Source organism: Marmota monax, unplaced genomic scaffold, assembly GCF_021218885.2.
Source record: "Marmota monax isolate L192 unplaced genomic scaffold, Marmota_monax_Labrador192_F-V1.1 WCK01_AAM20220418_F8-fsc00062, whole genome shotgun sequence".
Classification (NCBI taxonomy): domain Eukaryota; kingdom Metazoa; phylum Chordata; class Mammalia; order Rodentia; family Sciuridae; genus Marmota; species Marmota monax.
The window spans coordinates 10,908,351-10,922,237 of record NW_026695221.1 but is presented as its reverse complement, the minus strand read 5'-3'; the positions used below and the strand labels follow the sequence as shown (position 1 = coordinate 10,922,237).

The 13,887-nt window shown below is 48.9% G+C and overlaps 1 protein-coding gene across 4 annotated transcripts; it reads right to left on the bottom strand.

The window, feature by feature from the left end:
• Positions 1–899: 899 nt before the first annotated feature.
• On the bottom strand, positions 900–13,310 carry Robo4 (roundabout guidance receptor 4). 4 transcript variants are annotated; one of them, XM_046432731.2, is made up of 18 exons: positions 13,128–13,310; positions 12,456–12,785; positions 12,052–12,209; positions 11,749–11,869; positions 11,338–11,465; positions 11,011–11,239; positions 10,672–10,784; positions 9,965–10,133; positions 9,631–9,816; positions 9,475–9,517; positions 6,979–7,115; positions 6,617–6,880; positions 3,681–3,788; positions 3,327–3,465; positions 2,999–3,232; positions 2,542–2,900; positions 1,656–1,862; positions 900–1,519 (listed from the first exon to the last, which is right to left on the bottom strand). In XM_046432731.2, the coding sequence occupies exons 1-18, from the start codon at positions 13,195–13,197 to the stop codon at positions 1,509–1,511; spliced, it is 3,006 nt and encodes a 1,001-aa protein (XP_046288687.1). In that variant the 5' UTR covers positions 13,198–13,310; the 3' UTR covers positions 900–1,508. The 4 variants fall into 4 exon arrangements, with proteins under 4 accessions (XP_046288687.1, XP_046288688.1, XP_058431246.1 ...); XM_046432732.2 differs by having other exon boundaries at positions 2,999–3,160; XM_058575263.1 differs by having other exon boundaries at positions 2,999–3,121.
• Between the last annotated feature and the right edge of the window lie 577 nt (positions 13,311–13,887).

The window sequence follows — 13,887 nt, the reverse complement described above, 5'->3', positions numbered from 1 at the left end:
CTGGTAGTTTCAGCATCCTTTTGAATGTCTGCAGAAGCACTAGATGAGGATAGGTGCTAAGTGACCTGTCCTGCTTCCTGAAAGAGCCAAAGCCCACCATTACCCAATTACAACCACAGAGACTTTCCAAATAGCTAATGAGGATAGTTGTTCCACCTTCAGAGGATTGAGTCAGGCTTCTACTGCCTTCCCCTTGGGTCTGTCTTCCACATCTTCTGCAAGGGAACTTGCTCTTCACAACAAAAAACAAGTTTTAAAAACCCAAAGAAAAGAGAAGCTTATGGGAGAACCCCCAGGCAAGAAGAAAATGCCTTTTTAGTACATCCCTATAGAGCCTGCTTCTGTATTGGCCCTCCAAAGATCTCTTCCTGTGGTTCTGTTCATGCCCTGCAACTTGTAGATTCTGCCCCTGACATTTCCCACCCTGTAAGGAAGACTCAGGTCAGCCTGCTCTCCAGCAGCTTTCAGTGGCTTGGGCGCTGGAAGTCCTGCACCCACATCCATTTCTTTGTTCTGCTGTTTTGTCTAAAGAGTGTTCAGTAGCCAACCATCACAGGTGGTTCTACCTTTTATGGAATATAGCTACTTTGTCTATTTTTAAGGAACCATCTGGGACTGGTCTTTGGAGAGGAGGGCTGGAACTGTAGAAAGCAGGAATTGTCTTTTCAAGATAAGTTGCAGGATCAGCAGAGCTTGAAACTTACCTGCCCACCCCTTTCCTGGATTTTGCTTAAAAATCTGGTGGATGTACCTCACTCTCCCTTCAATTGCAGGACAGAGATGAGGGACACTCTGTGAGTGTCCATGAGTGCTCCACTCTTTTTCACCCAGGGGGAACTCTTGCCATCTCTCCAAGTGCCCTCCCCAAATAATGCCCCCAGGAAATGATTTCACAGAACTCAAGTCTTTACAGTTTTATCATGTCTAGTTCCTTAAACTCAAAGTGACAACAGGATGGGAAGGATGCTTTTGTCCTACATTCTTACACCTTCTTTCCTTTAGCTTCCTCCCTAGATCTAGCTCGAACCCTTGGCCTTGGCACTTGGTAGGGTCTTGTTGCCTACATACATTGCTCTTTATTTTCTTTACACAGTGTGGCTGGGGAGAGGGTTGAGCTGGTTTCTAGAAGAGGTCCCAGGGAGGACTAAAGGGAGACTACAAGTGCCTTCCTCTAAAGCCCTCTCCCATTAGCTGCTGCTTTTCTCCATGGAGACATTACTGGCTCCCCCATTTCTCATGGAGCTAGCAGGAGACAGGGCTGTTCCTTAGGCCACAGGCTTTGATTGTGGGAGTGGTTGGAACAAAAGAGAGAGTCCTGAAGGTAGAGATGACATTTTGCTTCCTGAGGGCTCCGGTTCTGCTTTCATTTGTGGAATCTCCTGGAGGCTGAAGAAGGTGGACTCCCACTGCAAGAAGCATAGGCCAAGACCCCCAGGCCATACACCAGACCTTGTGGGTAGACAGGAGAGATGGTCCCGATGCTCTTCTGGCAATCTCAAGGTCATGGTTCAGGAGGAATCTGTAGAAGCAATTGAAGGAAAGCAGAGTTACCCCCCTGCTTCTATCTTTCCTGCTGGACCCCAGGCTGCCTCTTGACTCCTCCCCAGGACTCTTCAGGTTAAGATCACTACATTAGCTAGAAGACAGACACTCACTGCCATCCTTGGGAACAGGACAGCTCAGTTGACTTCGCTGGCAAGAGATCCTAGAGTCAGGGGGCCAGGGAGGCAGCCCCCTTCCCAGCCGTCGGGCATGGTTGATCTCCTCATCCTCCAGCCAGTCGGGCCTCCACTCCCACAGGGGCAGGGAGAGGGTGGAGGTCAGGAAGAGGTCATCCCGTGGGGAGGGCGGTGATGAAGCATCTGTCACAGAGGGTAGGCATCAGTGGGGGACTAGCCTTTAGCCCTTAGGGACCAGTTTAGGACAGAAAACTTAGGACCAGCTAGATTAGGGTACACATCCAGTCCTAAACATAATCTAGCCCCAACTCAACCCACTGGTCCCAGTGGCTATATCCCCAGGGCCTAATGGGAAGGCTAGTCCACAGTCTCTTTTGTTTTCTCTCCCTCTGTGTTCCACATGTCTTCTCACTCCTGTGTGTTTCCACACCCTTCCTCTTTCCCTGGCCGCAGTAGAGGTTGAGGAGCAACTGGGCTCAGCTCCAACATGTCTAGCAGAGTGGCTCCATTATTTATATGTCAGCAGAAGGCAGCTCAGGGCTTGCTGGCCCTTGGTGTTTCTTCCCCATACACCCTATCAGGTCTTCGAAGCCCATCTTACTAATCCTAAATCTATACTTTGCCCCCAAGAAAAATAACTAAACCTGTGGCAAATGAGAGAGCAAGGATAATCCAAGACAAAGTGCCCATAATGGAGGGAAGAGAAAGCCCTGGGAATGGCAAGTGTAGGGAGAGTATGGATAAAAGGCCAGAGGAAAAAGGATGACAAAGAGATGAGGACCATTGAGAAGCCTTGTCTCTTGGTTGGGGATGGGGTCTAACGTAGTGGGGATGAGGAGTAAGATGGGGTGGTCCCATGTACCAGTGAAGACGCAGTCTGTCTCTCTGGGCTCCAGACCAAAACCAAAGCTATCCACAGCTACTGCCAGCGCACGGGCAAAGTGGGCATCAGCGAGGAAGGAGCCGTCAGAGGAGCTGACAAGGCTGGCTCTGGCACTGGGGGCATTATCCTCAGAGGCTGAGCCCCAACCATTGACCAGAGAGCCCTCACTGGGGGTGGGAGTGGGGCAGGGCCGAGGTGGGCACAACAAGCCCCCTGCCTCAGACTCCACTCCTACCCCAGCCCTGCCCATGTCTGCTAGCCCTGAGGCCGTCGGGATGCTGATGTATCCATAGGTTGAGGGGGGTGAAGGAGCCCTTGGCATTGGAGAGACGCTGTTCCTAGAAAAAGGCAAAATGGGAGATAATACAATGGTTAGGGTAGCGGCAGAAATGTTCCAGTCTAGCCAGATTCTCACTGAAGTTCTTTGGTTACTCACCGGGGCGTCTCCTCACCCTCACTGAGTTCCAGGCAAAGGGCCACCTCCTCAGGGGTCAGTACACTGTCCTGATCCTCCCCCAGTGATGACAATGAAGAGCTGGACAGGCGACTGGAAGCTGGACTGGGACCAGAGAGGGAAGAGGCCTGGGGGCTGGGGGGCCTGGAGGGAGTATGGATGGAGAGGGGGGCTGCTGGCAGCAGGGCAGAGGGAGCTTGGGGCTCCACCAAGTGCCTGGTTGGGGTGAGGGAGGGATGGCAGGATGGTTAGTGCCATTCCTCATCCACGTAGTCTCCCAGCCCTGCTTCCTGACCCCATGCCCTCTTACTGGGTCTGCTGACTCTGAGTCGGGGTTCCACGAGGAGAGAGGGGAGTTGGAGGGAGAGGGCGAGTCATCAGATCATTTGAATTCCTGAGAAGTTGTGGTCCCAGGGCCCGCCAGGCCACCAGAGCTCGGGGCACAGCTCCTGGGAAACAAGAGCCTGGTGCTGAGACTGGCAGAATCTCATTTGGCCCCAGATCCTAGTCTGCCTGCCTGAACAGCCCCTCAGCTCCTGCCTCCTAGCCCAACCACTCAGCCTCCTTCAGGGACAGAAGGAGAAGCCAGGCAGAAGGGACTGGAATGGTGGGCGTCTATAGCCCGTCTCACCCTTTCACTTCCTTCTCAGAATCCCCTTCTCACCTGTGTTTTGAGAAAGATTCTTGGAACCTCTATTTCCCAATTCCCGGGCCCAGAGCTCCGTGGAACAGCTACCCCGGAGCAGTGGAGAACTGTTGGCTTGGTGCAACTCTGCAAAGGAAAGAGCCAGTAGCTGGGGGTCAAGCCAGAGTGGGCCTTTCAGACCCCAACCACAGACTCTATCTTTAGCCTTGTTATTCATTTCAGCCCATCAGCTTTGTCTTGTCCAATGCTTGGCTTCATGACTGAGCTCAAGAAATGTAAACTTATCAGTTATTTGTTTGAGTGGAAACAGAAGGGGAAAGCCAGTCCTGGAAAAGGCCATATTTATCCCAGCTCATTTTATTTTCTCCAAGGGATCCTGGCAACAAAAAGCCTTCCCATTTCAGTTTCAATGCTATTTGAATAAATTATACAAAAAAATGTTAGCAAGGTGAAAAATTGAACCTCATTGGACATACCTGAGTTGCAATAAATATTTTTTTGAATGGAATAAAGAATGAACAAGGGGGGCTGGGCTTACGGCTTAGAGGCAGAGCATTCACCTAGCATGTGTGAGGCACACATACAAATAAAGATATGAGTGTCCACCTATAAATAAAAAATAAATATAAAAAAATGAATGAGGGTCTTTTGTGCATATATCTGGTAAGATAAACATAACTAAGGACCTGATATAATGAATAAGAGACAGGAAAGTGCAATTGTAAGAATAGCCACAGTGGAGAGAAAACCAAGCTAAGGTCAGATAACAAGAAAAAAGAACAAGCAGGTCTAGGGGAGCAGGAGGACTAAGAGAATGCCAGCTTCAGAAGAGGAGGAAACTGTTTCTTGGAGTAGATGACAGTAGGAGACTCAATTCCATGGCTTTGGACAAGGTTACAACATTATCTTGTTGTTGCTGCTGAGGTCCCAGGAGCCAGATGTGGAATATCAGGTGTCTACCTGCCAAGAGGAGACTTGAACCATCCTGGGGCAGTGGGGAGATGGGTCTGGTAAGGAGAAACAGGGTGAAGTAAGGACCTGAACTGCAGGTTAGGAAGCCTCATTGCAGAATTGGAAACATCTTAAGAATTGACTGTAAGGGCTGGGGATATAGTTCATTGGTAGAGTATATGCTTAGCATGTGAAGACCCTGGGTTTGACCCCTAACATTAAAAAAATAAAAAGAACAAAAAGAAAGAATTGGCTATAGAAAACCGCTCTATTCTCATAGTATTAATGCTTTGAGAGGGCTAAACATCCCATGTAAGTCAATGCAGTTCTCCACAGAAAGAATAGTTGTTTTTTTTTGAGGGGGGTTTGAAGGTTTGTGTGTGTATATGTGTGTGTGTTTTATTTATTTTATTTACCACTGAACTATAGCTACATCTTCCTAAGCCCCCTAAGTGAGACTTATTCCTTTTTGGGTGGTATTTCATTTACCCAGGATTTATAATGCAATAGCTCTGAGGCAAAGGTGGTAAGAATTCCAGCTTTTCTAATACTTAGAATAATAAATTATCAATATTAAATAAGCTCTTAATTATTCTTTTAAAAATATTTCTTAGTTGTAGATGGACCTTTATTTTTATTTATTGGTTTATATGCAGTGCCAAGAATCAAACACAGTGCCTCACACATGCTAGGCAAGTGCTCTAACACTGAGCTACAACCCAAGCCCTCTTAATTATTCTTAATCCATCTTCATTTTAATAAATGTTGGATCATACCCACTTTTTAAAAAAAGGAATTGGTAGAACATTTGCTAAGTGTTTCTAATCAGCACAAAAGACTCATAAAGACAGCAGGTGGAGTGCAGGCCAGTGTTCTGCAAGACAGAAACATTAGAGAATTTCAGAAGGGAGCTCCAGAGACATTCAGAGTAGCCTTTAGAGGTAGATCATTCTGGCTTCAAGGCTGAGCTCTGCATATTACTTGTGGAATTTTGAACAAGTTTCTAAGTCATTCTGACTTTCCTTCCTTATCTCTAGAAGTTAGAGAAGTAATTCCTACCCAATCTATTGTGAGGACTAAGTGGAATAACAAATATAAATAGAGTACCTAGCATATAGAAATTGCTTAAGAATTGGAGACTGTAATTATTTCTCTCTGGAGAGTCAAAGAAAGGCAGCTGGAAGTTAGAAAAGAAATCTGTCCAGGAAGGAAATGCAGTTGTCCCTCAGTATTATGGGAGATTGGTTCCAGGACCCCTATATGTATGAAAATCCAAGGATGCTTAAAGTCCCTTGCATAAAATGGCATGGTGTTTTCATACAACCTAAGCAATCCCTCTGCATACTCTGCATACTTTAAATCATCTTTAGATTACTTATCAAACCTAAAATAATGTAAATGCTATGTAAATAGTTTTATACTATATCATTTAGAGACAAATGACAAAAATAAAAGTCTGTACATGTTTGGTACAGATACAATATTTTTCTTGAGTATTTTGAATTCATGGATGGATGAGTCCATGAATGTGGAACCCGTGGATACCAAGGGCAGACTATATCCATTCCTCTCTGAGCAGCAAGTTGGGAGTTGGTGCCAAGCAGACCTGAATGCAGTGCATAGATGAGTTCATCAAGCCTGAGGCTTCCTGCTAGCACTGGCCACATTCTTCCAGGCTCTAGAATTACTTGTTTGCTGGTCAATTCCTTCATCAGACAGGCTAGGAACACCTAGCGGGAAAGGGTTGTGCCAGGTATCTGTTTTATCACAAACAAATGGCATTCAGTGGTGCTCACTAAGTGTTGACTGGGTTGAACTGACTGCAGGTACAGTGCTCACTATTATAAAGAGAAGCTGAGGGGACCATCTCCCAGCTGAGTGCTCTGGGGAAAGGGAAAGAGGCCTGTGTCTGCTGCCACAACCAACACCTGGCTTCAAGGCCAGCAGTTCCTACCCGATTTCCACTCCTGGTCCCTCCCACCACCAACACCTTCCTATCTTACCCTGCTTCTTTTTGGTCTTCCAAGCCTCTGTGGCAGCCAGAGACAAACGTGGTGAAGAGAGTCCCCTGCGGCTGCAGAGGCTGTCTGAGCTGGGCCAAGGATTGGAGGTCTGGGCCAGCTGGGGCGGGAGGCGCCTGGCAGCTGGGGCCTGTGGGCTTGGCTGGGCTGGAGGGCTAGAGGGCAGCTCAGCAATGAGAGAGCCATAAAAAGTGCTGGTGTCTGGAAGCAGGGGAACACCAGGGCTTCTGGGGTCCCAGGAGATCACTGCAATAAAAACGACAGGAGGAATTATGGTGAACACATTGTAGCCCACCTCCCCACTCTCCATCCCTGGGATCCTTGCCCCCAAAAACTATGCTTACAGGAGCGCCGACAGTCTAGAGGGTCCCGGGGGTCTACTCCCAGTCGACTGTTGAGGCTGCTGCTGCTGCTCAGGTCCCGAGAGCCAGAAGTTGAACGCCAAGTGTCTGCCAGCCAGGGGGAGTCACTGTGGTCCATTCTGGGGCAATGGTAATGGTGGGTGGGGGGCATTAGGCAGGGAGAAAAATGGGAACCTAATTGGCCAAGACCGTTAGCTCAGAAGAAGTTAATGAGAGGGTAGTATCAGCTTTATCTTTACTGCTTTTCAGCCATCCACAGACTCTGACTTGGTGCCCCAAATTCAGTACCTCTTTTTTTTTTTTTTTTTTTTAAATATTTATTTTTTAATTTTAGGTAGACACAATATCTTTATTTTCCATTTATGTGGTGCTGAGGATCAAACCCAGTGCCTCATGCATGCTAGGCAAGCACTCTACCGCTAAGCCACAGCTCCAGCCCCTCAGTACCTCTTTTTATCCTGGGACCAGGGAAAGACCAAGTTGCCAAGAGCTGTGGGGTATTAAGGAGAGAAAACTATGGACAATGAGATGAAGAAAAAAAAAAAAAGATCTGGAGCCAGCAAACATGGGTTGACAATCCCTAGCCACTACAGTTTACAGCCCCTGTCAAGTAAATCAATTAGCTTGTCTAAGCCCATGATTACCCATCTGTAAAATGGAAACAATAAGACCTTTCATATAAGGTTGACACTGTGAATTTAAAGGAGGAAATTCAGCTGGTAAATTAAGAGCTTGCTACATGAATATTGCTTTCCAGCTACCTAAGTGATCCTTTAAGAACAAGGACCTGACCAAAGCAATTCTTTACCTAGAACTTTCAGTGTCTCCCTGTTTACCAAGGTAAGAGTCCAAATGCCTAGCACGGTGAACATGGCCCTTGGTTTGGTTTCCAGCTTCCTAACCTAACTTTGCTCTAACACATTCATACCTTATTCCCCAACCAGAAAAAAGACTTGTCTTTTCCTGTGGATGTAGCAGGTGATTTTTTGTTTCTCCATCTGCCCTTTCCATTTTTACTGTCAGAATAAATATGGAATTTTTTTTTCTCCTGTTTCTCCACTCCAATCCTTTCCATGCATATTATACATGCTTTTGTGCTGCCAAAACTGGGTTGTTTTCATGCCTGTCTCTGCCTAGACTGAAATTTCCTGGTGGATGGAGACTATTCCAAAGGAACGGATGAACCAAACAATTAGAATGGAATCTCCTTCAAGAACAAAGAAGATCCCAGGGGAGCCAGAGAAAGTTCATGTTGGAGCACGCAGTGCTCAGGAGATACCTGGAAGAGGGAAGCCAATGAACACAGAAAAACTCAGGAACACAATGCCAGCCAGCTTGGAACTTTGTTCTAGACAGAGAATCTGACAGCAAAATGGCAGCTCCTCTGGTGTGGTGATGCACACCTGTAACCCCAATATCTTGGGAGGCTAAGGCAGGAGGATTGTGAGTTCAAAGCCAACCTCAGCAACTTAGCATGGTGCTAAGCAACTCAGTGAAACCCCATCTCTAAATAAAATACAAAATAGGGCTGGAGATGTGGCTTAGTGGTCGAGTGCCCCTAAGTTCAATACCTGGTACCCCCCCCCCCCAAAAAAAAGGGCAGCTCAAGGCCTGGATATATATAGCACATAAAAGATTCTCAATAAACTTTAGTTGACCAATGCAGATCTATAGTGTGAAGCCTCCTATAGGAAATTCAACCAAATGAAGAGCAAAACAAGTAGGCAAAGAGATGGAATGGCTTCTTAGTGCAAAACCTGGCTACTAGGAGAAAAAAGGATGCATACTTTCTTAGTATCATGTCTCATGATTTGGCAGCGAATCAGATGGAGCAGAAGTACCTACAGGCTGGCCCTGTTTTTGAACAATGAGTTAGAAGCTAAGATGTAGGGATTGAATGCCCTCTGCTGGAAGTATGGATGAATAATGGTGCAGGTCTGGTTGCTCAATGCAAGATTATTCACAGAATGCAAAGGCACTACTAGGTAGACACCGAGTATAGAGAAAACTAGACATTAAAACTGGTCATATTGTAATTATTATTATTAACTCTGGAGTTAATAGAGTGCAGTGCATGTCAGTAAGAGGCAGGTGACAAGAGCATTGGATGGGGGTTTCAGAAGCCCAGCTGCTAGGGCTGGGGATATAGCTCAGTTGGTAGAGTGTTTGCCTCGCATACACAAAGCCCTGGGTTCAACCCCCAACACCAAACAACAACAACAACAACAACAAACAAAACAGAAAGCCAGCTGCTAACTGAAGCCTTTAGCAGAATCTCTTGTTTGATGACTCTCAGCTGTCAAGTGGTACAATAGAACAATAGTGAAAGGGAAATTAGCTGTCACTTGGAGTCCCTGGAGAGATTCAGATACTAAGATTCCAAACTGCCTGGCATTATATTTCCTATCCCAACTCCACTGTTTCTTGATCCCCCTCTGCCTTTCCTTTATTCAATGTCCCTCCCCTTTGATTACTCACCTGTGTTTTAAGATGGCATCCTCACTGGTGTACCTGTAGAGACCTGAAAGTGAGAGAAAGGCTAAATCTATCATTTGGCCAGAGATCTAAACTTCTGTAGTAGCCATTCTGGCTGGACCAGGGGAGGCCTGTGTACCGGGAGGACCCCACTGTCACCTGGGCCCAGGTGCACACCAGCTCGGCGCCGGCGGTGGATGCACACAGCAGTACCCAGCAGCATCAGCCAGAGCAGGACACCTCCGCTGGCGATGACCTCTGGCCGCCTCAAGGTGGCCCTCAGCTGCTCCAGGGTCCAGAGACGGTGCTTGCTGGGTTCTCGGGCAGATCGCTCACTGGTCTGCTCTGTATAGGATGGGATGTGGAGCTCAGGAGGAGGTCAAGTGAGGTCCAGCAGATAGGAAGAAGCAGCTGGAAGTGTGAGGCAGGAGAGGATAGGGGAGGGGAAGGGGGGCTAGAGGATATGGGTAAGGCCTGAGGGTGCTGTCCTCACCTAAATGGAGGCAGACAGGGGTACTGGGTTTCCCAGCTCCAGCACCAGTGACTGCAGCCACTTGCACACAGTAGAAGCCTGGTATTCGGGTGGTGATCTCCAGCTGGGTCTGCTCACCCACTACGGTCCAGTTGACTGTGGGCAATGAGGTATTGCCCACGCTGCAGACCTGGGGCAGAAGCAAAGGTGAATAGCTGTCTCAGGCACTGTCACAGCAACTGAGCCTTCCTTCAATCTGCAGACTCAGTATGTGGCCATCCTGTGCTGCCACCTACTGGGGACCCTCCTCCCAACAAGTGTCATAGTTCCTATTCCCCGCTTCTCTACCAAGCAAGATAGACTTTTCTCTAGACAGAAGAAGGGTAAAGTAATTTGCTAAATATGCCTAACACTATCAGTTCTGAAACTTCAGCATGCTTTAGAATCACCTATAGCCTTTTTAAAATACAGGTGGCCAAGACCATTCTTGAGTTTCTGATTCAGGAAGCCTGGGAAAGGACCTGAGAATCTGTATTCCTAATAAGTTCCCAGGGGTGATGCTTATATTGTGGATCCAAGAACCACACTTTGAGTCCCACTGATATAGCCTGGTTCAATTCGTGTTCTTTTTCTTGTGCTATGCACAGGTACGGTTCCTCAGTAGCTACAGCAAGAAAAGGGGGGTGATGGTCCCTTGAAGAAAGGCTTTGTCCGTTTGTAAAGTATACCTGGTATCCACGGATGACACCATTGTGGTTTTCAGCAGGTGGTGGGACCCAGCTCACAAGGATACTTCCATTGCCAGGTTTTAGGGTGACTTCCTGGGGTGGGGCACTGGGCACTGGAGGGAAGGTAGAGAGGCTAAGTAATACTAATCCTTCAGGACTCTTTCAGGAAAAAAAGTTAGAATGGGAGACAAAGAGTTAGAGTCCCGTTAAAGACAATAGAAGCTTTGTTTAGTTCTGCTTGCCTGGCTAGGGAAGAAGAGAATCCAAGAGTGGGACAGTCCAGGGGTACTCAGTCAAGAAGGAGCCTGGGGTTGGGTTCTGGGCAGATCTGTTCCTGACCTTGTTCTGGCAGCCTCAGGAGCAGCACATTGCTGTCAGGGCCTCGAGCCCGACCAGAGGATGGTCTCACTTTGAACTCGTAGTCTTGGCCCCAGTGGAGGCCCCCAAGCTCTGCACTCTGCCAGCCAACCAGCAGCTCCTCTGCCCATGGAACTGCCTGGCCTCCTGAGGCAGTCTGGGTCCGGAACAAGGCTGTGTAGGACTGAGCAGGTGCAGCTGGACCACTCACCTGTGAAGGTAGAGAAAGGGTGAGGGGTGGTTAGGGAGCTCCCAACAATACTTTCTTGAGCTCTGAACTGGCTCTTACCCCTGAGTCCTGTGTCTTACCTTCCAGCTGAGCCATACAATAGGCCCCGATTTGGGACTCTTCTCAGGATCTGGGTTCAGCAGGGTCACATTTTCTAGCTGAATGCGCACAGCCAAAAGTTCCAGAGGTTCCTTGTGGTCCTGGGACTCTGTGAGAAGCATAGGGCTGGGGTGAGGCCTACAGGCCAAAGTGAAGAGATGGAGGAGTGTAACATCCCCCAGCCATGGAGGAACCCAAACTCCCAGAGTTCTTAGGTCTAGGATGCTCCTATTTCACTCCAGTAAGGGGAAACTTCCCCTACAGTGTGCCCCCGTCACCCAGACCCAGATCCTGATCCCAGGGTGAGCCCTGATACCTTAATATAAATCCAAATCTGACCATCCCATCTTAACTAGAACTCCCCCAACCTGCTTAAGCAGACCATCCCTTACCCTGGACAGATACCCTGGCTGCCCGGCTCTCCCGTTGTCCTGCATTGTTGTTGGCCACACACATATAGGTCCCTGTATCGCTCTTCTCTGCTCTTTCCACCAGCAGAGAACCCTTGGACATCTGTCAGGGCATGTACAAAGTAAAGTTTTCAATGTGGGTGGGGTTCTGAGGCTGGAGGGCAGCTTCAGGATTTCCTCTCCTCTAATTCTGCCAGGGGATACAGGGCTAGGGAGTCCGTCAGTCCCTCAGATACACCAATTGTGCCCAGGACAGAATGAAGGATAGAAGGGGGCTCCACTCACCGTGTGCCGCCCTGGCTGCAGAACTAGGGGTTTCCCATCTTTCCACCATGAAACTGAGGGCTCTGGGTAGCCCCAGGGTGGTCCACACTCCAGAATAACTTGCTCCCCCACCACAGCCACCTTGTCTCGAGGCTGGATCTGGAAATCCTCCTGGAGGACTGTGGGGAGGACAGTAGGTCAGCAGGACTCAGGGCTCAGGCCTCCCTTTCCCAGGGTCTTGCATTGGCATCTCCTGCCATAATCACCCCATTCTGCTTTGCCCACCTTCTAAGCCTCACATGTAGGTTCAGGCAAAGCCAGCTTTCCCTCCAAGGTCCCCCAGCCAGGTTTCCCCTTACACATTGCTCAGCACAAATATCTCATCTCAGGTCTCACCACCCTCCGCCTCCCCTCCCAGTCCTCACCAGCTACAGACAGCCGAGCCCCTCTGCTGACTGCTGTGCCCAGTTCATTGCTGGCCTCACATGTGTACACGCCCAAGACTGTGGATAGGGCCTGGTCATCATAGGTATGTCCCCGGGCAGGAGGCCGCAGCAATAAAAGAGTTCCATCAGGTAGGAGGTGATGTAGGTCTGGGGACATCATGCTCAGAGGCTGCCCATTCTGAAGCCAGCGGATAGTAGGAGGTGGCTGGCCTGATGCTTTGCAGCTCATCTTGGCAGGGCCAGAGCCCTGGAGCAGCTGGTCCTGGGGGTGAACTAGAATCTGAGGTGGGAACTCCTGAGCCTTGCTGCCTGGGAGGGAAAAGGAAACAGAGCTGGGTCTGACTATCCACAAGACTCCCAAATCCATGCACCATACTATGTTCCCCTGTGCAGGAGTTTGTCTGACGGTCTGTACTACTGACAGTTCATTCCCAAATAACAAGCTAGCTGGGAGAGGTCAGGGCCAGCATGCACAGCATCCAGGCCAGAGCTTGCATAGTCTCTCTGTCATACACACTTACTCACACATACACACTATCGTTACCATCATCTTATCTCTGGCATGCTCACTGCAAAGGGAAGCAAAAGAGCCAATGTTCTTTGAGCCTTGTATCAGGGAGCATGGGCTAGGAGAGGGAGGGCCCCACTCACCCAGAACGAGCAGAAGAAGGAGAAACAGGAGCCACCTGACCCTAAGGAGGCCCATTCCTCCAGATCCCATGGCTGCTTTCAGGCCTCTCCGTCTGTGTCCCGAGAACTTTGTCCCGCTGCTCTGAGCTCATAGCAGAGAGAAGGAGGGGCTGGGTGGGGTGGCCGTGGTTGTTTGTGACTGAGACTCTGCCCCAGTAGGGAAGCAGCTTTGAGGAAACCGATGCTTCCTGCCTGGCCCTCAATGCCTTGGAGAATTGGGCGGAGATTAGAGGCGAGAAACTCCCTGACCTCCACCTTTTGGCCATAACCCCTGACCCTAACTACAATCCTAAGGTTTACCTCATGTCTGGTTTGGAATTTCTTAAAGGGAATCCTAACACCATAACTTTACCCACCTCCTTAATCCTCCAACCTTAAAATTCTACCTAAATACTATTCTTGAATCTCAGTCTTTACCCCTTTGCATCCAGGTGGCCCCTTGTCATAGTAGAGCGGAAACTAAGAGGTGAACATAGGGACACAGTGCTAAGAAGCTGAGGACAGAGGGCAATGGGGCTGTGAGCCATGGAGAATACGTGCAGAGGAGCAGGAGTGGATGCGCACTCCATGGTCCATGGTCCATTTCCCCAGAGACACATGGGGCTGGGGCAGGGGAGGCCAAAAGATAGGAAAGAATCAGAACATCTGGCTCTGCAGCTTCCCAGTCTGCCATATCAGCCCCTCCCCACAACCTGGAGAGGCTGCTCTCCCCTCTCAGAGC